At 51.4% G+C, this 24,468-nt stretch overlaps 1 protein-coding gene across 2 annotated transcripts; it reads right to left on the bottom strand.

Moving 5' to 3' along the window:
* Positions 1–409: 409 nt before the first annotated feature.
* PVALB (parvalbumin) lies at positions 410–17,797 on the bottom strand. Of its 2 annotated transcripts, none has more exons than XM_017519033.2 (5): positions 17,698–17,797; positions 15,300–15,367; positions 13,522–13,654; positions 12,040–12,149; positions 410–628 (listed from the first exon to the last, which is right to left on the bottom strand). In XM_017519033.2, the coding sequence occupies exons 2-5, from the start codon at positions 15,358–15,360 to the stop codon at positions 600–602; spliced, it is 333 nt and encodes a 110-aa protein (XP_017374522.1). In that variant the 5' UTR covers positions 15,361–15,367; positions 17,698–17,797; the 3' UTR covers positions 410–599. The 2 variants fall into 2 exon arrangements, with proteins under 2 accessions (XP_017374522.1, XP_017374523.1); XM_017519034.2 differs by lacking the exon at positions 17,698–17,797 and adding an exon at positions 15,861–15,885.
* Positions 17,798–24,468: the final 6,671 nt, after the last annotated feature.

Raw genomic sequence — 24,468 nt, 5'->3', positions numbered from 1 at the left:
ATGTATCCATCCATGCATCCATCCATGCATCCATCCATGCATCCATCCATCCATCCATCCATCCATGCATCCATCTATCCATCCACCTACCCATCCACAGACCTGCATTCAAACCCCAACACTAACAAATTCTATTTTCGTGGACTTAGACATCTCACTTCCCCTCTCTAAGACTTAGTTTTTCAGAGAATGGGAGTTTCATCACCTACCTTATGGGGTGGTTTTGAGGAGTAAGTGGGTAACCTCTGTAGAGTGCCATACTTAGTACTTAGTGTAGAAAAGAGGGTGTTCCCTTTCATTCCCTCCTATCACATCTTTTCCAGCTGTTGAAATCTGGCCCTCACCCCCTCCCAGATGCATCTAGAAAGCCAGTGCCTGACCAGGCCTGGGTCTTCCTGAGTATGCAGAGTCTGACTGGTACAACCTTTATTGCTTCTCCAGCATTTTCCAGAAGAATGGTGTCATTAGGGGGTCACAGGGGATCGGGGGAGTAAAAAATAACATAAACAAACTGAACAGAAATACAGGAGGGTGGTAAGAGGGGCTGAGACTGGATGTTCAGGGCAGAGAGGTGGAAGACCCGGGGCAGTCAGTGCTTCTTAGCTTTCAGCCACCAGAGTGGAGAATTCTGCAGAAGAAAATGATAAAGGAAAGTGAGTCAGAGGCGGGGGTGCAAAAGAGACTGTTCACCTGACTGTGGGACCCTGGGTGGTGCTTTCTCTGGGGTCTTGCGTCTGCTGCAGGAGACCCAGAGATTGAGTGTGAAAATGAATGAATGAATGAATGAATAAATGAATGAATAGGCAGGTGAGTGACGTGAGGTGGGAAATGATGGGCCTATCGTATCTTTTGCTTCATCATGTCATACCACATGTAAAAGTATTAATAATAACTACAATAGTAATCATAGCAATTATAACAATAATAGTTTTCTGAATGCTTATCATATGCCCGGCACTATTCGAAATACTTAATAGGCAATATCTTATTTGCCTCAGGCAATAATTCTATCTGATGCATTTCATCATTGTTCCTATTGTAGGGATGAAGAAACTGAGGTTCAGGGTCCAGCAATATTTCTGGACTTCTCTGCTGCTTTTCTCCCCAGGAGAGGAGAGAGGACAAGGAGTTTGCTGCCACATGCCACTACGTGTCTCTGAGATGCCATGTCCCAGCTGCCGGGGAGCGGAGGTCTCAGGCAAGTCCCACCGCCCTAGAAAATGCAGTATTGTCTCGGCCAGGAACAGTGGCTCGTGCATGTAATTCCAGCACTTTGGGAGGCTGAGGCAGGTGGATCACCTGAGGTCAGGAGTTTGAGACCAGCCTGGCCAACATTGGTGAAAACTTGTCTCTACTAAAAATGCAAAAATTAGCTGGGCATGGTGACACACGCCTGTAATCCCAGCTACTCAGGAGGCTGGGGCAGGACAATTGCTTGAACCCAGGAGGTGGAGGTTGCAGTGAGCAGAGATGGCGCCACTGCACTCCAGCCTGGGCAACAGAGTGAGACTCGATCTCAAAAAAAAAAAAAAAGGAAAAAGGAAATTGCAGTGTTGTGATGTGGGGAGAGCACAGGCTAGGGATTGAAAGTTAGGGGTTCCAGGCCTAGTCTGGCCCTATTTGCTGAAAAGTGTATCTCTCTGGGTTTCAGTTCCCTCATCCATCAGTGGAGTGAGGAGAGGGGCCAGTAATAATTCCTTGGGAGAGACAAATAAAAATGTCATTGTGAAATGGCTTCAAAAAGGCCACAAAAAGTATCTGGGACTCATCTGAGGTGAGCTGCATCCTCCCTGGACTTTGTATAGAAGAGAAATGTAAAAACCCACCTATGCAATTTCTTGGTTTTCATCACCGTTCTATGGTTATGTAAAATATTAACATCAGGGGAGCTGGGTGAAGGGGTACAGGGCTCTCTGTACCATTACTGCAGTTCTTCTGTAAATCCACAATTATTTCAAAATAAAAAAGCGAAAACACACACACACACACACACACACACACCCACACACACACACACACACACACCCAAACCACACATGCCATGTTGTAGAAATAACCTGGCACTGTCCCTGGCCAGATGAAGGGACACAGACCTGGGCGCCTCACCTTTCCGAGGTTTGACTTAGGAAATAGACACCACCCTCTCCCGTCCCCAGGCTGTCCCCTAGGATAGGAAAGGTGGGTGACCTGGATATGGGGATGCAAGGTGGGAGAGAGTGAGGGTCCACCAGCTGGTCTGGAAACCCCCAGGCTCTCTGGCTGAGTGGTAAGAGCAGTGCCAAGGATGGAGTCTCAAATAGATACCAAAACCACAAACACTCGTACAGAATCCCTCCCATAGGGCAGACGCCAGGGTGCTTGCTTTCTCAGCCAGGAGCCTGTGATCTTCCAGGACCTAGGTGGGGCAGGTGGTTCTTTTGAGAGGTCTTTTATTAGCAGTACTTTTATTAATTATAGCTAGTAACTAACATTTATTGAATGCCAATGTTGGAAGCATTTTGCATGTATTATCTCATTGAATTCTCATGGCTACTCCATGGGAGACACAGCTTTGTCTGCCTTTTACAGATGGGGAAACTGAGGCTCAAAAGTTAAGTAGCTTGACCATGGTCACATGGCAGACATGATTCAAGCTAGAAATGCTCTTAGGCTTCTTTCTTCTCCCCAGTAGTTTCTGACCTACTTTGACCTAGGTATAGAGTGACACCTGTCCCAGCTCAGATATCACGATCCCATCGCATTTGTCCTTTTTTATTGACTTCATAGTCCTTGGCACTCTCTGAAATAATCTTATTTATGCACTTATTTTTGTCGTCTCCCCCTGCTAGAATGTAAACTCTAGAGGACAGGGGAGCTTCTCTCTTTTTCACTGCTCTCCTGGCAGCCAGAGTGTTCCTGGCACACAGTAGGTGCTCATAAATAAACACTGGGTGGATAGATAGAGGGATGGATAGATAGACAGAGGGAGGGATGGATGGAGGGGTAGATGGATGGATGGAGGGAGGGAGGGATGGATGGTGGGGTAGATGGATGGATGGAGGGAGGGAGGGATGGATGGATTAGGAATGGATGGATGGAGGGATGGAGGGAGGGATAGAAGGAGGAATAGATGATGGATGGATGGATGGATGGATTGAAGGGTGGGTGAATGGATGTGTGGATGGATGAATGGATGGATGACATGGGTCATGAGTCCTTCTTAGGGTTCACAAGTTCTGACTTACGCCATATAATTCACACAACAGTCTAAGAGGATTCTAATTTTATAGATGGGAACATGGAGGCTGGAAAGTGAGGTGTCAGGGCCATGTGGAAAACAAGAGGCAGAGTGCCATGGTGCAGTCTTAGCTCACTGCAACCTACGCCTCCCGGATTCAAGTGATTCTCCTGCCTCAGCCTCCCTCCCGAGTAGCTGGGATTACAGGCGCCCACCACCACACCCAGCTAATTTTTATATTTTTAGTGGAGACGGGGTTTCACCATGTTGGCCAGGCTAGTCTCGAACTGCTGACCTCAGGTGATTCACCAGCCTCACCCTCCCAAAGAGCTGGGATTACAGGTGTGAGCCACCATGCCCGGCCAAGTCAGGCATTTTGGAGCCAGACTTTGGGAAGTACTTCGGAGCTGTGGGGTTTTTGAAAGCCCCTTAAACCAGCCCTGCTGCCCACCCTGCAATCTGCTCTGAAGCAGTTAGGATGTCACAATAGCCACATGCCCTGGCTTTCTGCAGAGAACACAGGATTCTAATTTTATCCCCTCAGAACCTTGAACAGGGAACTTTGTAGATAAATTGAGGGCAGAAGCCACCTCTTCCGTGACTTTCATATCTGCCTCAGGGCTGAGCTCTTGGGAGCCAGGCAATTAACTAACAGGTCTCCTAGCCACACGCCTCCTCTAAAATGCTCAGGTCTATCCTTAAAGAGAAGCAAATGACCCACAAAGATCCAGGAAACCCTAGGTCAGTTGAATTGGCTATAGGCGGGATTCCAGGATAGGGAATGGAGCTTTGCATAATGGAGTTCTAGTCTTGACTTCGCCATCTGGATAAGACATCCATGCTGTCCCTGGATAAGACGCCTCATCCTCCCTGGTCTTGGTTTTTTTACAGGTGAGTGTCAGGTGTAGAAGACGCCTTTCTGACTCTCACATGGTGTTTGAAGCGAGCAAGCTGGGTTTAACTCCCAGCTCCCATTTCTTCTTTCTGTGGCCTTCAACTAGATACTTTGCCTCACTTGTAAAATGGAGCTCATGATAGTACATAGTTCCTTAAGTCGTTCAGAGCAGCCAGCACTGAAGCTCTCGGTCACAGGCCTGATGCATGGCAAGCTCTCGTTATCTGGCGGTGTTGCAACCAAGGTGTTTCTATACCTCAAGCCACTTTGACACCAGGGCTATAAATGCCTGGCTGCTGCCTGGCAAGAAGTGGGGGCTCTAAATGGCACTGTCACTGGTATTTGTTAACCTTCTTGTTGTTCTTGTTGCCATTGTTTATCTCCATTATCCCAGCACTTGCTGCCTCCACCCTGGCGCCTACCTACAACCCTCCAGCAACCCTGGACCTAAGTCTGAAACTTGTTCTGTCACTACCTGGATAGGTGGCCATCCATCACTACTTTAGCTCTCTGAGCCTCGGTTTTCTCATCTATAAAGTGGGTATAACAATGCCTGCTTGCATGACTATTAGAAAGACCAGAGAGGATAATTTCCCTGGCACATAGCAACTGGCTTACAAGCGTTAGTTTCACCTCTGTGGATCTTGCCAGCACAACAGACACAGGTTGGGGCTTTGACATAACATTAACCACAAAAATCCTGAAACTAAGCAGGATGAGGAAGATATAAACAAAGGACACGGAGAGCCTAAAGAGCAACCGGCTGACCTGGTACGAGTTTCCAACTCATCTATCCCAGCAGAGCCAGCATCCCATCTCTGCCACACCCATCCATGACAACTAGTTTCCGATCCTCAGTTTCTCAATAAAATAGGGATACAGGGACTAGCTCCTTATAGGGTTATGGTAAGGGCTCCATGAGATAATGGAGAAGGAGAGCCTAGCGCAGTGCCTGGCACACAGTGGGAATGCGACTACATCAGCTCTTAATGTTGACAGGCAGGAAAGACAGTTTCTTTGGAGGCATCCAGAATGTTCATTCTCTTCTAAGACTCGCCAGTACGGCATTATGTTTGCAGTCTAAAACCTCGCCCAAGACCCCCTGGGGCCAGTTCACAGATGTCATCATTGTCCAATCAGAAAGAGACAAAGGAGGCAGAAGGTGGGGACAGGTGTGGGAGGGAGGCAGCAGAGGGAGGTTCAGAGGACTGGAGGATTCTGTTCTTTTCTTTCCCTTAGGAAACTGAAATTAGCCTAATTAGGTCTGCCCCAGTCTGAGGCCATGGGGATTGGACAAATTTAGAAGCTATTGACAGGTGAGACCAGCTCACACTGAGAGCCCACAGCGAAACTGAGTCAGCGGCTGGAGGGCTCTTTCCCTCGCTCTGTCGTGATGATGACTGGGATGAAGGAGCTGAGCCGGCCTCCTGGTTTATCACCTCGCCTCTAAATAGCTCCCAGGCTAGGTTTCTTATAAATTGGTATCGCAAGCAAGGATCACCTTCCCATCCCGGAGAACTGGGAGGCAGGGTCACGCGGGGCCAAGCCAGACAGCCGCAAGGAGGCCGCGTCAACAGTTCTGGGGCTCACTCTGTGCCAGGCACCGCGCAGTGTGTTATTCCATTTCATCCTTGTCAGCTCTCTTATCTTCTTTTTTTTTCAGGGAAACTGAGGCTGAGTGTCACTCAGCTAGGAAGATTCTAACAGGTGTGGCTGGGGCCAGGGTGCGTCTCTTCCTCAAGGGTTGGTGTTAAATGGCCCTGCATTCTGATTCCAGCTGCAACCCCCAGAGGCAGAAGGAGAGGGATACATGGAGAGGGAATGTCTTTTTCCACCCTAGCAGCTGCTCCCTTTCGCAGGAGGCCAGTTATATAAGGAAGGCTGCTTCCTCTCCCCTTGCTAAATCTTTTCTAGAGCAGCATAAGGCCAGAGCTAGGGAAAGTCCACACGGGAATAAAAGGAGCAGATTGTTAAGCACAGAAGCCATTTATAACTAAAACGTCTCAGCTCAGCTTAGGGGAGGGAGTGGTGGAGTCAGGAGACCCGGGTCCCGTTGGGCCAAGGACTTCCTATGTGACTTTGGCACTTACTGCCTACGGGGCCTCAGTTTTCACGTCTCAGTGGGGATCACAGTGTCCCCTAGACCTCACTCAGCTGGTACCAGGGTGCAATGAGATGGGCAAAGCACTGGGCACCTCCGGGCTGTGCCCTCAGGACCCTGGGCTGGCCTTGATATGTACATCCTGCCCTGCTTGGAAATCAAATCCCTGTAGCAGCCAGAGGGCTGGAATTACAGGGAGAGGGGCAAATTCTCCTTCTATCCCTCTCACTTTTCTCCTGCTTTAGACCCAATTTCCTTTCTGTTGAGGATTCCACCACTTTCAGAAGGTTTTAGGTGTCTTACGAGCAAAGCATTCCCATAAATTTCCAGAACATTCCCTTCATTCGAGCAACAACCCTGTAGGGTGAGTATTTTCCTCCCCACTTTCCAGACGTAGGAATGGAAGTCCTCAGAGAGGAAAAGATACAGCCATTCCCACTGCGGGTCTCCAGTATTTGGCTTGCTAATTTCTGCCTGACTCAGGTGCTCCAGCCCCCAGGCCTTAGGGTACCACTCTGCTTCTCAAGGTAAATAGGCTACTTAAGGATGAAAGAGAACAGATTTTGCCAGAGGGAGGCAGAAAAGGCAAATTCCTTCAGGCCTGTGAGTGAGTGGCGGGGGGCTGCAAGTTTAGGCAGTAATGATGAAGGCATTTTTCGGCAACAGAAGCAAAATGCAAACCCCAGACTCTTGAGATACACTGAAAGCCGAGGACAGGAGATCCATCACGGGGAATGGGTTTCAGGAAGGACGTAGCTAGGACTGTGTGCATGCATGTGTGCACAAGGGGCGTGAGGATCTTCTCTGCAGCAAGATATTAGAAGTCAAGGTTTGAAGAGGGCCCTGATGCTTCGTAGCAAGTTGCTCTGCCTCCCTGGGCGTCAGTTTCCTTGTCTGTACCCATAAGAAAGATATCTTGTAGAGCCGTCGGGAGGTTTGAATGAGCTAAAAGAGGTCAGGCCTGTGTACAGTACTTGGCTCACAGGAGGTGGGAATGGGTGCTCACCTTGATTCCTGTCGGTCTGCATATCCTGCGGGGGCAGGCACTGAGTGTGGAAGGCCTGGGCTGGGGACACATTCCCGTGTGAAGCAGGATGGCAGAGGGTCCTGGCTGGACCACCGAGCCTCCATCCTAGCTCTGCTACAGAGAGACCCTGGGCACGCCACTTCTCGCAATGCCTCAGTTTCTTCACTTGCAAAATGGGGATAGTGGTGGCATCTACTTCCTAGGATTAGCAAAAGGCAGTGGTTCTCTAAGTGTGGTTCCCCAGATCATTAGCACCATCTGCTAACTTGTTAGGAATGCAAAAGTGTGGGTCCCGCCCAAGGAATCAGACACTCCTGGGGCCTGGCACAGCCATCTGTGTTGCCAGAGGCCTCCAGGTGATGCTGACAGCCACTCCCAGTTGGAGACCCGTTGTGAAGGTGAAGCACTTGAAAAGGCACCTGCCACATAGCCTGCCGTGTCTGCTTTTTTGTGCCTGGGCTTTGCAACAGCAGCTGCTTTAAAAAAAAAATTTTTGTTTTGACACCCTTCACCTCTTTTTCTAGCTTCTCTTTCCTTTTCAGCCTTAACCTCTCTCCCCCACCCCCATCTCAGCTCTGCACCAGCCTTTCAGGGTGGCCTTTGAGAATCAATCAACCACATCTATAAAAGCCTTTGAGCTTCCTGGAAGAAGTTGCCCCAGAGACAGGAATGCAAAGGGTTATTATTAGAACTTTGTCTTCCTGCCCCCTCCCTTCAATACAGGAGCTTCAAGAACCTGGTAAAGTATCACTCACCTACAGAAGGACAAACAGAGCTGGGAAAAGGCAGTCCCGGGCAACAGACTACAGACAGGTCCCCACAGATCCCCACCCTCGGCTTGCCAATCATCTCCCCCTACATACACAGTTATGCATCCTTATCACTGCACAGTGCAGCCCAGAGCTGGGCACGTGCTCATTCATTCATTCATTCAACCCATAAACTTTTCTTGTTCTCCCACTATGGGGCAGGCCCTAGTCTAGGTTCTGGGGTTAGAACTGAACAAAACAAAGTTGCTGCTCAGCGGACCTGACATCCTAGTGGAGGAGAAAGAAATAGGCAAAAAGTCAAATAGATAAAATCATCTTATGGTAAACTAAACTGAATGAGTGAATGAATGAGTGAAGCAGGCAGCACAGGTCATGTGCTTCGGAGCTCAACAGACCTGACTTCAGATCTTGATCTTTTCTCTTCCTAGCCTAAAGAGTTTATACAAGCCCTTAGCCTGTCTGAGCCTCAGTGTGCACATCTATAAAACAGGAATCCTAATAGTATACGCTTCAGTGATAGCTAGGAAGATTAAATGAGTAAAATGCTAAGCACAGTACCTGGCACATGTTGAGTGCTCAGTGAAGTTAGATGCTACTGCCATCACCATTCAAGGTCACACAGCTGAGCCTACCTAGTGAAGTGGTCCTCTGTGTACAGGTTAATCCACTGGGATATCTGTGAAATCCCAGAGCTGGAATGCACCCCCGCAATTGGCTAGTGATCTGCCCCATGGTTTTACAGATGAGGCACTTTGTGATCACAGCGGGTCTGGGACTTGCCCCAGATCCCACCAGGAGTTGAAGGCATCTTCCAGCTAGTACGTGGGGCTCAGGCCCTGTGGTCTTTAGAGGGAGTGACAGCAAGGCAGCATATCTGAAACAGAATGTCCTGGGACCCCAAAGGTTCTGCTTCCCAACTTGCCGCCTATTGAGCATCCTTGTACCCACCCTTCCTGCATTAGGGGGCTGGAAGTGAGGAAGGGGGCATCTGCATCCTCCCACTTCAGAAGTGTGAGCTGTGGGGCCCCACTGCCTTAGCGTGGTCTGTGCTCATTGTTTACTTTATGTCTTGCCTGTGGGCTCAATGGTGGATGCACAGGTGGGCCTGGACCATGCTGTTGGGTTTGAATCCTGGCTCTGGCCTTCGCTGGCAATGTGACCTTGCACTCCCTCCCTGGGGTGCTCTTTCTACATCTGCACTTAACGTCCTCTGTAATCCCAAGGTCGAATGAGGTAACCGAGTCCAGCCCTAGGGTGGACGCACATGACATCCCCAGCTAATAATTCTTTCCTCTCATTGTTGGCAAAACAATCTTCTTGCCCCTTTCTGAATATACCCTAAACTTTCCAGCCCTGGCTGATGCCAACGCCTTGCCTGGACCCCACTCCCTCTGCCCCTGCAGTCTGCAACATAGCCTCCAAGTCTGCACAAAATGCCTGCTGCCTGCACCTCTGCCTCTGGCTGGCACTATCGCTCATTTGTGTATATGCGTAGAGCTGCAAGCAATGTGCAGACAATAAAAACGACGTTGCATGGCAGGCCACGGTGGCTCATGCCTGTAACCCCAGCACACTGGGAGGCTGAGATGGGTGGATCACTTGAGGTCAGGAGTTTACCAGCCTGGCCAACATGGCAAACTCGCATCTCTACTAAAAATATAAAAATTAGCCTGGCATGGTGGTGTGTGCCTGTAATCCCAGCTACTCAAAGGCTGAGGCAAGAGAATTGCTTGAACCCAGGAGGCAGAGGTTGCAGGAGAGCTGAGATTGCGCCACTGCCTTCTAGCCTGGGAGACAGAGGACTATCTAAAAAAAAAAAAAAGATGGCATTACAGTTGCCATTTATTGAGCATTTACTATGTGCCAGGCACTGCAGGCCACATTCCCATGTTATAATGCCTAGTTTACAGACGAGGAAGCTGGGGCTCAGGGCTAAAGAGCAGCTGCTCAGGGGCACCCAGCCAGGAAACGGGCCTGAATTATTTTTACCTCCTCCATTGCCAGGCACAGAGTTGCTACTTACTCAACATCTGCTGGATTTGTTAAGAGAGTTTAGTTGATGCTTTAAGATCTGAGTGTGGCAGAGAGGGAGGCAGAAGGGGAGGGAGGGAACTGGGCCAGGTCTGGCTTTGGTTTTTCATGTAGGTTGTCTGTGAGCAGCCAGCCATGAAGACCCGGCCCAGGGCTTCTGAGCTATGGCATATTGGCTGCAAATAAAAATGGAAGGCAGGTCTAGAGGCCTGGATCAGGGTTCAGGTGGGAGCCAGGCCTTGGGGTGGAGCTGTCTGAGAAGCAGATTGGTGGGAATGGAGTGTGAGGGACAGTCTGCCAGGCACTAGAAACCCCAGGAGCGGCCAAGCCAATGATGCCTTTCTGATACCCTCTTCTCCACTCCTTTGAAGCCACCTCCCTCCTTCCCAGCCACAAGAAGGGTAGCTGGCATCAGATGGCCAGGGGACCCCCTGCATTTGACCTTGATAGTGATTCTCCATTCTCATTACTGGCAGGAAAGAAACAAGCAAAAAAAGAAATGAACAACAACAACAAAATCCCCGTAACTCACACTTGTACACCTACTTTCATAATCCTTATACCTTTCCCAAAGCAATTTTGTTTTCACAGAAACTTAATTTTCACAACGAGCCCCAATAGGTCTTAGGAGAAGCTCATGCATCCCATTTGCCAGGCAAGGGAACTTAGGTGTGCAGAGGTGATGTATTCAAGGTCACAGCTGGCAAGGGGCAGAGAGGGAGCAGAGCATGGGGGTCTGGGCTTACACTCAGGCAGCAGATGTTTATGAAGCACCTGCTTTGTGTCAGGTATCGGCTAGATACCGGGGCTAGAAGGATGAATGTAACCTATTTCCTAGTTTTAAAAAAAATAGCTAGCAAACACGTATATAGCATTTACTCCATGCCAGGCACTGTTCTAAGCACTTTACATATTAACACATCTAACCCTCATAACCACCCTATAAGAACTCTCATATTTTCAGTTTAGAGATGAGAACACGGAGGCCCAGAGTAGTTATCTAATTGTACAAGTTCACACACTAGAAAGTGGTAGGGCTGGGATTTGAACCCAGAGAGCCTGGAGTCCAGAGGCCAAGCATCTACACACAGTTTTCTCTGAGACTAGCAGAAAAGCCTATCATGGGAGCAAATGGCAGCTTAGCATGCTGCAAAGACTCATTGAGACCCCGCTCCGCCACTGCACCCTAGCCCTCTGCACTAGGCTAAGCACCGTCAATGTCCATTTGCCCACCTGCAAAATGGAGGTAATTCCCACAGAAGTCATAATGCTAAGAGATGGCAATGCAGGTGTGCTCTATGAGTGCCACACGGAGCCTAATGCAGAAGGAAGTGGACAGTGGCCACCGGCCTCTCGCCTGTGCTGAGATCGAAGCTTGCAAAGCAAGGCAGGACCAGGTCTTCCCTGTCCAAATTCCCTGCTGCTTTCTGGCTTACTGTTTTTCCTGGCTCTGCTGTGAGGTTAGAATAGTATACTTGAGTAAAGCCCTAACAGATTTTGGGACTTAGGGTCACAGGACACCAGGACAAGATGCTGAGGAGGACAGGAGTTAGGAATTTCCATCCCTGGAATCTGAGAATATGAGAGGCAGAGGATCCTTGGGGATTAGCCAGCCTTGTTTCCTTGGATTACAGATGGGAGACAGATGCCCAGCGAAGGAGAAACGCTACCCAAGGTCGCAGAGCTTGGATCAGTACTTACGCAAAAGTGCAGGCAGAGCTCAGGAAAAAATCCCAAATCCTCCCACATCCCCTATCCAGCAGGAAAAAAGAGAATCTGTTTCTTTAGGTTTTTACATTAGGATAACACACCAGTTTTTCTTTGCCTGGAGTATGTGGCAGAGCTCTCAGATATAATTGACTGCCTTTTTTCTTCTAATCTTGGGGAATGAGGGACCTCCATACCACCCCTTCCTTGTGACAGACATAGCTTCAAACTTTTTGCATCCAACACCTCAAGATCCACAATATGCCCAGACCCCAGACCACGGCTACCCACCGTCAACCCCAATTTTGCCATCTCCATCTTTGTCTCCAGCAGCCATCAGCATCTTAGTTTCTTTAGCAGACAGGTCTCTGGCATCTGGGGAGAAGCCTTTTAGGATGAACCTGGAGGAGAAAGGAAGAAAGCCGGTGAGGACACTGGATGGAGGGTGGGCTGGTGTCTGCGTGGGGAAAGGGGCGGCTGCACTAGGTAGTCTGGTTGGTGGCTGTGCTGTCATGGGTGAGTATTCAGGGAAGGACAGGCTGTCCTTGGCGAAGGGTTGATCCCACTTCAGGGAGGGCACCTACAGTGGTTAATTTTTTTTTTTTTTTACTCATCAAGCACAGACCTACATTCTATACATTGGTTAATTTATTCAACAAATATCTGCTAACAGCCATTTCTGTGTCAGGCCTACGCTGGAAAGGGGGGTCACAGTGGTGATCTTTGGAAGACACTGGAAAAAATAAGGAGGTCATGGGCTCTGAGAGAGACAACACGGCGTGATGGGCACAGTGAGAAGAAGTGGAGGAGGGTGCTCAAAAGCCGTATTCACCCACCTAGGGCAAGGGGAGGAGTGGGGAGGTGATGCCTGGAGGACAGGGGGAAGACAGCCTCTGCGAGTGTGAGAGAGAGAGAGTGTGTGTGTGTGTGTGTGTGTGTGTGTGTGTGTGTGCGCGCGCGCGCGCATGCGCGCACATAAGTGTGCATGCATGTTGGATGTGAGTGGGTAGAACGTGAAGGTTCTAGACAGAAGGTACCCTTGTGAGATAGTTTTAGGGGACAGACAGGATGGGTGGGCAGGAGCCTGCTTGAAAGGCCTCTTTTTTTTAACACCCACCCCTCTTCTTTTTTTGACAAACTCAAGGCTATCTTGGCCAGAAAGTGACATAAGGCAACCTGGGTCAGTAGACGTGGCTGGGTGGCTGAGGGGATTGTGGCAAGAGATGCTTTTGTGGATAGAGACATACATTTTGTTAGCCACAGCCTTTTCCTTCTCTGCTTTTCTCCAAGGACCCCTGGACCCCTAAAGCTGGTTCTGCATCCCTGGCTTGCCCAGAAATCGCACCAGCCACACTGGTACAGGAAGGCTGGGGTCTACAGGATGGTGGAAAGTGTCTTTTAGACAAATGAAAATCAATGAGATACTTAAGTGAATGCTTTCTGCCCTGCCTGTGGTGTTAGGCAGCAAGAAAGACTGCTCCTTCATTTGTGTTAAATTATTAAGTAGCATCATTCCATTAGCAAAATTAAGTGGCTATAATTTAACCTAGTTAGTTGCACTTTCAGCAGAGGTTTTACTCTTCCGAAGCAGCTGCGCCGGGAAGCCTTCTCCCCTGGCCCCCTGGGTCCGAGCCCTGCCTTCACGCATGGTTACTTTCTGTGAACGGGGCAGAGTGAAAGGCATGTCTGATGGACACTTGCAAGCCAGAGTCCCAGCCCCCACTCCCTCGTGCGCAGCCTCAGGCTGGGCAGCCCCTGCAGGCCTCTGCTTACCCCAGCTCATCCTCCTCGATGAAGCCACTTTTGTCCTTGTCCAGGATGTGAAACACCTTCTTCACGTCGTCCGCACTCTTTTTCTTCAGGCCGACCATTTGGAAGAACTTTTTGTGGTCGAAGGAGTCAGCAGCTGTGTCGGGAAGAGTAGGGTCAAACAAGGACCAAGAAGGGCAGTAGGGAAGGGTAGGAGAATGGGGGACATCGAGGCATTCATTGATGGATTCCCACATGCCAGTCGTGGGGAATGAGAGGTATCCACCTCCATTGGAGGGCTGAGGGAGCCCGGGCAAGGGAGGATGCTCTGTCCAAGGTCACACGGCTGGGAGTGGAAGAGGTGTGTTCACACCCAGACCTCCCTGGCTCTCAAGCCAGCCCCCACACCCTGCCTCCACTGCACACATTGCTGATGATGGGAGTAGCACCTAAGAACCAAAGACTTTTGTTCTTCTGAGAACCTTGCGTCCATGAAGCCTTTTGGGTGCCAGTTGGTTGGGAGTGGGCTGGGAAATTGAAGGTGGCATGAACGTGGTAGCAGGAGGAGGGTTGAACTTCTTTCTTGGCCGCAGACTATGTCACCAGAAAATTGACATAGAAAGGACAAGTTTCTCTCAAGGTCACACAGTGTGAGGAGGAGGGGCAGACCCAGAAGTCCTGGCTCTGCGCAGAAATCCATTTCCGAGGCAGTGGGAAGGGGGTGTTGGGAGGCTCGCAAGAATTACCCAGTTAAGTTTCTTCCCAGATGGGCTTCAGGTGAAGGGGGTGGGTTTCCCAGGACCCTGGGAGAGTGGCTTGTGCACAGGGAAGGATGTGCGAAGCAGAAAGGAATGGTGGTCCTTTTCAGCCTGCAATTTTCTATGTCTTGGGGTCCTCTTTTAGAACACCCGGGGAAGGGTACCAGTTTTGATCATGTACCGTGTGTGTAGGGGGTGGCTGTTGAAGTCATGTTCTCTTCCCCTCAGCACTGGGCTAGAGGCAAGGAAAGTTGCCCTGTCCACCTCCGACACTAGGCTGAGCGACCCAGTTCTAGTACCCCTTCTGCCCAGCTAGGTGACCTTGGGCAAGTGTCTGTCCTCTCCAAGCCAGTTCCCTGATTTCCCCATCTCGGCGACACGGGAGGAGGAAGGCGGGCGTCTAAGCGCTGAAGTCCCGGGCAGCTCGGGCGGCTCAGAGACGTGAGACTGCCAGTCTCCTCCCCAGCCCGCCTAAGGAGGCTGGAGGTTTGAGTCGCTGAGGATGCCCCGTGCAGGATTGGGCAGAGCTGCGCGCCGGCCCCAGAAGGTCACCTCGCCCGCAGGTCCGTTGCTGAACCCCAGTAAGGGAACTAGGACACTCAGGGGGCCCGCAATGGCTACCGCCTGGCGGGAAAAGTCCTGTCCAGAATGAGGGTCCAGGAAAGGGGTCTCTTGGAAAGGAGGATGCGCCCTCTCCACGTGCCTTAAACAGGACGTCTGGAGAGCGCATACAAGGACCCTGGAGGTCTCTCCTCCGACCCTGGTCTGCCTCCTTGGTCCCGGACCCTGAGTCCTCCCAGCATAGCCACCCGGCCCTCGGCACCCTCAAGTTTCTGCTACTTGGGCAGGGCGCCCGCTTCCCCGCCCTCTCCCCGCAGCCAAGTCCCGCCCGGACAGAGTTTAGGAACTACCAAGGACGCCCCCGCCCCGACCCCGTCGGAGCCCAGCGGGAAGCCTGGGCAGGAGCGCGCGGGGCCCCGCGGAGTGCAGGGGCGCAGGCGGTGGACTAGGGGAGAGGGATGGGGAGGGTAGCGCGCTGCTCACCGCTAAAGGCTCCCACCGCCTTCTTGATGTCCTCAGCGTTGAGCAAGTCTGTCATCGACATCCTGCAACTGTTTGAGCGGGCAGAGCAAGTGCGAAAAGATTAAAAAGTGCTTTTCTCATCATTTCTGCTCATATGACCAGCGCTGCAGTGCTGCGCACCGGGCGCACGCCCGCCGGGCCTGGCATGGTGCCAGGGGCCCGGGCTCTGAGCGCAGCGGGAGAGGCTTAGTACAGCCTCGCGACTGAGCAGTGCCGGCCGCGGGCAGGAAGGCGCGCGGACCTGCTCGGGCTCCTGCACCGCCAGGCCAGGGGTCCTCGGGATCCCAGGGGCTGCGGCCAGGACACGAGGGGAGGGGGCCATCTCTGGGACTTAGGGGGCACCGGCATCACCAGCGGAGTCTGGAAGTCCACCTGCCGTCAAGGGCACGCAGGAAGTGCGGGATCTTCGATTTTGGCACCTCAGAGGTTGTTCTGCCGCCTGGGGGAAGATCTTGAACCCTCAGGGGCCAGCCTGCACCCCGGGACCCCTAGACTCTGCTCCCTTTCTCTCTCCACTCCTACCTCAGCCTCTGCTCTGTTCTGTCCTGGATGCATATTTATGCTGCAAAATCTGAGCTCTGAGGCCGTGAAACCTGACCTGACAGACTCAGGAAGGAGGTGGCAGGGACAGGGATGGGCAGGAGTTGCTGGGGCCTCATCCCACATCTGGCCAGGGATGCACATTCTAGAATCTGATTTAAATTTTTATTTTTTAATTTTTTGCTGGCTTGAGTTTTCAAAGAACAATTCTCAGATCTCTTGCTTTACTGGTCTCCTGGGCCCTGGGGTCGTGGGTCCAGAATCCCACTGCTCCCATAAACTTTTTTGGGCAGAGTAGGTTGGGGGAGGCTACTTGGAATTGCTATGCTCCCTCCCAGAAAGCCCCACATATGTTTGGAAGGAGGATAGCACCTTCAGACCACACTTCCTAGACAACATAAGCAGGCATAGGGGTCTGAACTTCACCTCTGGAATACGGCACGGTGCCTCTCTTTATGCAGCCAGAGACCAGTTGTGTTCTTCCCCAGGGTTCCCAAGGTTTCAAGCTGCAATCTGCTGCTTCTAGACTGTGTGAGCACTGGACAGGGAGTCAGGAGGCCTGTGTTCTAGATCCTGGGCTGCACTAAGTCCCTGGGTGACCTTGGGTTGTGACCTTTGCTGGGCTTCTGTCTCTCTGATGTGTTGATGTCAGTGGTCCCTTGTAGTGGGACCTGGGAACTCCAACTTAAGGTATGAGCAGGTAGGCAGGGCCTGGGGCTGTGATTGCCCTGGGTGGTGTGGACCAGGGAGAGCAGCTGTTCAGCTGCCCAGTAGCTCAAATTCCCTGACACTCACTGTCAACACTGTCTCCTGCAGCTCAGCCATGGATGGCTGCCCTTCCTGGAAACCTTAGGACACCACGGCTGGCTCTAGCTGCCCCCTCCCTGTGAGTCAGCTCCTTCAGGCCACAGCCTGCCAGTGGCTTCCAAGGCACCCAGGCTGCAGCTTCTGATCTGATGCCTCTTGGCTCCAGGACTTCCCAGGACCCCTCAGCTGCCCTGGCCCCTGCTGCTACTGCTGTCACCTCTGCACCTTGTCCCCAACTGGGCTACTGACTCACACATCGGGCTCCTCTGCTATCATTTCAACTCCCAGGCTCTGCTCACTCCAGGGGCCTAGTTGGAGAACTGATTTCCCCAGCTGAAGGACCCTTCAGCTATGCCAGTGGAGAAACTGAGGCAGCAGAGAGTCTGTGAGTGGCCGAAGGACACATGGTGAAACGGTAGCAAGCAGGCCCACCCCTGGGCTCACTCACGTGGAGTTCAGTGACCCTCTGTGTGATTCTCCCTGATCACCAGCTCCATCGGGCCCCACACATCTCAGCCACACACTGGCTCCTGGTGAGCCCCTAAGCAGTGACCCTGTGGCAAAGGCTGGAGCCTTGACAGAAGCCCAGTCTTCTTCTCTCTCCTTCCACTATCTGCCTGCTGCTGAGTTCTCCCATCAACTTGACACTCCCTCCTGGGCTGAGTCCTCCCAGCCACAGCACCAATGTCATTAGGTCAGCCCATCAGCCCTCAGTAGTCCTCCTCCTGCCTCCTCTGCCCTCTGGGTCCCCTTTGATGGCATCACCAGATGTCTGGCTCCACCCTGGGGAATCTGAGGCCCAGCCACCAGGGAAGGGGGAGGGGTTTGCCCCAGGCCACACCAGGAGTCTGGGTGGAGGAGCAGGATTGGGTACTCTCAGCCTTGCACTACCCAGCTGCCTTGCTTCCAGCACCCCCTGGGTCACTAGGGACAGGGAGATGTGGCTATCCCTTCCAGCTGTCTCATCCGGCTGCATCCCTCTTATCCTCCAACCTCGGTTGCTGCCACTCACCTCAGGTGGGGGTGGAGGGCTGGAGCCTGCACTGAAAGGCTGGGCTGGTGGGAGGTCCTGTCAGGAAGTAAGCCTGGTGGTGGGATGGCCACCTATATAGGCTTCTGGTCTGGCTATTTTTGGGAGGTGGCGCTCCCCGCAGCCCCTGGCCCCCTCCCCTTCCGGTGTCAGGTACTCCCCAACCATGGTACTGGGTGTCTGTATCACATTCAGCCTCCCTGGACCCATCAGGCCAGGCCTATTAATAACTCTTGGCCCCTGCTTCCCTCCAGCACCCAAAATTGAGGCCCAGGCAGGGCTTGCCTCTTCCATGAAGCCTCCTGTGACCACTGTAGATGGCAGCCATGTTTCCTTCCTCCAAATCCTGCCAGGAAAGGAAAAGAAACAGCAAGGAAAAGAATGAAACAAGAATTGTCCTCTGTGCATGGGGCTGGGTCCCATTCTTAGGCTTATATGATCTCTCACTCCAGTCTTGCCAGGTACACGTAGCCGCTCTCGCACGTAAGTGACCTGCTGCTCAAAGCCGTGGGCCTGGGGCTGGGAGCAGACTCAGCACTTCAGTGCGAGGATCTAGTGCCTGGTAGGAGGAGATGTTCTGCAGATTCTCAGCCAAGTGACTTCCTCTGTCTGTTTCAGTCTTTCCATCTGTAAAATGAGCTCAATCCAAGGTAAACTATGCTCTCTAGATGCGCTAGGGCAAGGGGAAAATGGACCCCCTGAAATTGTATGCAAAATGTCACATGCACATGACGTTTTGAGAACGAAGGCCCTAGCCGGGCATGGTGGCACATGCCTGTAATCTTAGCTACTCGGGAGGCTTAGGCAGGAAAATCTCTTGAGTCCAGGAAGCGGAGGTTGTGGTGAGCTGAGATCGTGCCATTGCACTCCAGCCTGGGCAACAAGAATGAAACTCTGTCTCAAAAACAAACAAACAAATAAAACATAATGAGGAGCAAAGGCCCAAGCCCTTTGTGATTTGCAAAGAGACCTCTGACGTTGTCTGTCTTGGATTGGAGATGACCGTCCAGGGATGTGTTTTGAGAAGCATGAACAGTCAAATAAATTCAACAAATATGTAGCAAATATCTAATCTGAACACCATGAAGTGTTCCTCTTCTCATCCCTAATCCGAAAATAATCTCCAGGGCACTGAGATTGTCAGTGGTGGGGTCTAGTTCTTGACAGTGACATGAGGAAGCCCAGGCTCCATGTGAAGGCTGTTTGGAAGCTCCATGGATACAAAGATCCCAGTTTGGGCTGCGTGGGGGAAGCTGGGGCTGGAGCCTCCTTGAGTGTGGTGCTGGGGCCTGGGTGAGGTTGGTGGTGGTGGTAACAGGGAGGAGCGTGCAGATGGGGGGGGGCATCTCTAGGGGAGCATCTTCCAGACTTGGGGCAGTGGCATGAATAAGAGGGACAAATACAAGTGGACCCTAAATTTTCAAGCTGGGGTTTGCTGAAGAAGGAAGGTGTTGATTTTGAAGGCGGGGAGTCTAGGGAGGAGACGATGCTCGTTTGGGGGGATGATACAGTGAGTGGTGTTGAATCCTAGGATGTCAGGGCTGGGAGAGCCTCCGTGGTGATCGGCTACAACCTGCTGCAAACCACATCATGTTATACATGAAGAAACCGACGCCGAGTTGACCGACCCAAATCCCCCAGAGAGTAGTGGAGGAGCCAAGAGTGGCTGCCGGGTTTAGGGGGGCTGGGGAACACCCTGGCGGAGATGTGTCTGAACTCTGGAGTGAGGTCAGGGCTGGACACAGGGGACTTTGGTGGTCATCAGAGAGGTCAAGGAACTGAAGTTGTGGGCATGGCTGAGCTCAGGGAGTAGGGATGCAGCAGAGCCTTGAGGAGGAACCCTTGAGGAGGATCCGTGGCTGGGGCCTAGAATATAATCACACTTCTTTGTGGAACACTGTGCTGGGTGCTGCGTGCATAGCATCATACTTTGATTCTTGTATGTGGGAAGTAAAGCAGTTCCTCTCTAAAGTTTCCTTTCTTGTTAAAGAATAAATCATAAGTGTGCTGGTAATTCTTTGTGAAGCGCTATCCTATGTAGCTGATAGACAGGCCACGCTTACAGGCACGTAGTCCATTCTATGTCCTTGTACTTTAACCAAGATATCTGTGCTGGATGTGCTCACAGGCATGTCCCAGCTCTCCATGGCCTTTACCTGTTTAGAAAAGTTTTAAGTTGCTAGCCAGTCGGGTTTTAGTTTAGATTGCGAGGTCTGGCTCCAACCAACGGAGATCAGACGTAGCAGTAAGGACCACTCCAAATGCGTAAGGAATACATTTGTGTGTTTTCCTTTGTTCATTGTACTCTCGTCGCAAGATGGCTAGCGGGAGTACCCTTCCTGCAGCCCAGGAAGTGAAAATTGCGCTGCTGAAAGATCCTTTGTCTCAGTGCCGATTTTCTTTGTGGCACCGAGCATCTATTTCTAACATTGTATCCCCTTAAGAAGTAGGCAAAACCTTCTTCATTTTACTGATGATGAAAGAACAAGGCTCAGAGATTGGGCAGCTTGTCTAAGGTCACAGAACGGAGGTAGGATTTCAGCTCAGGTTCTCTGACTCCAAAGCAATTGCTCCTTTCTACCACACTATTCTGCTTCTAGGATGAGACCAGAAGACCGGGGCAGCACCTACCACGGGTGAATTCTTGGGAGCCCAGATGGCCTTCCTCTTTGTCCCCATAGGTCTTCTTCATGTAGCTCTAATTGAGCAAATCTAGATGGGCTGAACCATATCATGTGTGTATGTGTGTGTGTGTTGCGGGGGTGGATTTATTGAGCACCTACTGTGTACCTAGTGCCTTATGTACTTTGTCTCAGAAGTTTGAAGAAATGGTGTCTCAGAGAGGTTTAGTGACTAACCTAAACCTAAGGCCACACAGACAGGAGGTAAATGAGAGAGCTGGGATTTAAACTGAGCACTTTCTGATTCTGAAGCATCTTTCCCCCTACAATACTTACAGCAGGGTAAAGATGTCCTAAAGCCTGAGTCGAGTATCTGGAAATGTGACCCAGTTTCTTTTGCTCTGGATCTGTGTTAATGGAAGCAGCCTTCATTTTATTAACTTGGTTAATTTTACAAGGGCCTTGACATCAGAATATGGGTTTATCAGTCAGGTCTGCTTTGCCTGTAAGTGATGAGAGAGTCTGACTCGGGCCAGCTTAAGACAGCAGGTGATTTGTTAACTCATGCAACTAAAAAGTCCAGGAAGGTTCAAGCATGGTTTGAGCCAGAACCCAGATGCCCTTCAGGAAGATGCTGTTTCTCTTACTTCTCAGCTGTACCTTGTGCCACGCTCTCAAACTGGTTGACCCCTGAGGGTGGCAAGATGGCTGTCCCTGCAATGCTACAAATTTTCAGGTCCAAGTCCTTTGAGGGAAAGGGAGTCTACTGCCCCAGAGCTTGCACAGAAGTTCCAGAGCTACACAAAAATTAGCTGGGCATGGTGTGTGCCAGCAGTCCCAGTTACTCGGGAGGCTGAGGCAAGAGACTCACTTGAACCCGGGAGGCAGAGGTTGCAGTGAGCCAAGATTGCTCCACTGCACTCCAGCCTGGTGACAGAGCGAGACTCTGTCTCAAAAAAAAGAAAAAGTCCCGGAGCTGCACCCCATTGGTCGTGATAGTTGTGATGAGCTCAGCTTGGCCCACATCATCCCTGAACTGTCACTGTTGATTACAAAATGCACACAGGCCTGGGGCATGAGATACCCTTCGAGCTTGGAGGGGGCAGAATGTCAACCCCATTGGAATGGCCTGGAGAAGGGGACTGTCCCTGGACAGAGAAGTGAGGGGTTCTGAGCTGTCAAAGCCCATGAAGTGGTTGTTGAGGTGAGTCCCTGGAGGCTGGGGCTGCCCAAGTGTGCCAGGCGCAGGGGAAGTTCGTGCTCTAGTCCTTGGTGAGAGTAATGCCAGTTTCCCTGCATCAAACTTCTAGAGCATGACTCACTTTGGGGCTCAAAGTTGCCTTCGGATACTTACGACCCCCGCACCAGGTCCATCCTGCTCTGTATGAGACCTCGCAGGCTCCCACCTGCCTAGGACCTCTGCTTGAAGGCAGCAGCAGTGCTGGGTGGAATTTTCCTCTAGCTTCAGGGTTTCTTAACTGTGAGCAGGGAGGAGGCCCATGAGTAGCTGGGCAGATGCCACCATCTCACACTGACACCCCTTTCTACCCCCTAAAATGAGGTGTGGTCTTTAGCTGAGCACAACCACATACTTACAGTAACATTTATGTTACCTGAGTCAATCCCATTTTCTTTTTTATACAAATGAAAACTTTTCTTTTCTTTCTTCTGAGATGGAGTCTCACTGTGTTGCCCAGGCTGGAGTGTAGTGGCACAATCTCTGCTCACTGCAACCTCCACCTCCCAGGTTCAAGCAATTGTCCTGCCCCAGCCTCCCAAGTAGCTGGGATTACGGGCACGTACCATCATGCCCAGCAAATTTTTTTGTATTTTTAGTAGAGAGGTTTCACCATGCTGGCCAAGCTGGTCTTGAACTCCTGATCTCGTGATCCGCCCGCCTCGGGTTCCCAAAGTGCTGGGTTTACAGGCATGAGCCACTGCACCCAGCTTACAGATGAAAGCTTTTTACAGATAAACCAAGCTGAGGTTCAGAGAAATCAAGTCACTTGCCCAAGGTCACGCAGCTCACCAGGACCAGAGCCTGGTCTGTCTGCCTCCACTCATGCCCAGTGCTCTCCCCGAAGTCCGCTCTGGCCTCCCAGCTGGTGGAGGGGAGGAGGGCAATGTGTGTGGGCCAGCAATCTCTTAGCTGCCACCTACCAGAAGGCAAGCATTCAGCTGTGATATTTCATTAGTTCACACTATTTCCACCTGCTGTGGCTGGGAACAGGATACAGAGTTTCTCACGTCCAGGGCTCCGGCAGGCTGGGTGGATATCGCAGGATCTAATGATATCTATGAGATCAGCCCTGTGGGATGATATGTATTAACTCGAAGGAATCCCGGTGGCATTCCTGAGAGCCAGTTCTCGAGCCTGTGGCCTTGTTTCCCCTTCCTCCCTTTACCCACGCTTAAGCACGATTCCCCCTCCTCCCCCTCCCCCGGAGACAGTGGCCATGGGGAAGGCAGTCCTGAGGATGGTAGGGGCACGTGGACAGACAGTCCTGGGTGCCTGCCCTGGCTCCACCCACTTCCCCACTGTGTGACCCTGAGCCAGACAGTTCACCTCTCTGGGCCTCAGTTTTTCCATTTGTAAAATGGAACTAAAGAGGAAGCCGTAGTGAATACTAAATGAGGTAGTGTCTGAGAAAGGCTACAAAATCTGACACAAACAAGAATGGGGGGTTGCCGTTGTGAGGAGCTGCCCTTGATCCTGGCCTGCCCCTGAATGGGAGGACCAAGAGTCACTTTATGGATAGAAACCTGGAGAACCAGGGTTGCCCACCTCTGAAAACCGCTGGCTCTCCAGGAAGGTCTCCAAGACCAGGACCCAGTGTCCTTGCTGGGGAGATGAGGAGTCACTCGGAGGGGAAGAAGGGGAGATACGGAGAATTGAACCTGGAAGGGGCTGGGGCTGGGGGCTCAGACCCACTGTGGTCTGGAAGGGCCTGGGGCTCTGGGAAGAGGGTGGGTTAGGGCTCACGAGGCCGGGGTGAACAGAGCTCTCGGCCACCTGGGTTTATGCTCTTCCCTGGAAGATTCCATCCTAAACCAGTGGTGCCCAGAAGAACCCCGGGACAGAGTAGAATGATCCTTGATGGAGGTGTATGTCTGTGTGTGCCTGCATCTGTGTGGTGTGTGTGTGTGGTGTGTGTGAGGGGTGTGTGTGTGTGTGTGTGTGTGTGTGTTAGAGACAGGGTGCAGTGGCATGATCATAGCTCACCACAGCCTTGAATTCCCAACCTCACATCATCCTTCCACCTTGGCCTCCCAAAGCACTGGGATTACAGGCATGAGCCATTGCACCTGGCCTCCACGTGTTTTTTGGGGACTCCCATCCAGTGCTCTTCCCTGGCTCTTGGGAGGGCCAGTAGCTGACCCTGCAGAGGCATCCGACAACCCACATGTGTCCTCTTCAGCATCCAGCTTCTTTGCATCAAAATCAGGCAAGTTCTAGTGCTCTGAACTCTCCCATGGCGAAGCGGGAAAATCAAGGACTCACCTCTAACGACTTATCTATACCCTGGTGCTATGGGCTGGCTTTGTCCCCCCAAAATCCCTATGTCGAAGCCCCTCACTCCCAGTACCTCAGAATGAGACTGCATTTAGAGACAGGATCTTTACAAAAGTGATTAAATTAAAATGATGTCTTTAGAATGGGTCCTAATCCAATATGGCGTGTGTCCTTACAAGCAGAGGAGATTAGGACACAGACACACACAGGGAGGAGAAGCCAGCTACAGCCAAAGAGAGGCCTCAGAAGGAAACACCTTGATCCCAGACTTCCGGTCTTGAGAAGGGTAAGGGGATACATCTCTGTTGCTCAGTCCCCCACCCAAGCTGGCTAATGCGCACGCCAGGCAATAGAAAGAGCCTGCTGAGGGCGCTCGAGGCAGAGGGTCTCCATTCCCCTGATCACAACGCAGATGTAGCTTTGAATTCCTGACCTCATGTGATCCTTCCACCTTCGCCTCCCAAAGCTTTGGGATTACACGTGCTCATGGAAACTCTCAAAATCCTTTGAAATGGCGACATTTCCTTTCTCTTAAAAATTTTATTATAAATATGACATGTACTCTTTAAAGAAACAATAGAAAATAGAGGAGCTACATAGGGCCAGGGTTGGGGGGCC

The sequence above is a fragment of the Cebus imitator genome, unplaced genomic scaffold, assembly GCF_001604975.1.
Source record: "Cebus imitator isolate Cc_AM_T3 unplaced genomic scaffold, Cebus_imitator-1.0 Scaffold722, whole genome shotgun sequence".
Lineage (NCBI taxonomy): Eukaryota > Metazoa > Chordata > Mammalia > Primates > Cebidae > Cebus > Cebus imitator.
Note: the sequence above shows the minus strand (reverse complement) of the source record. Positions and strands in the feature narration are given on the sequence as shown.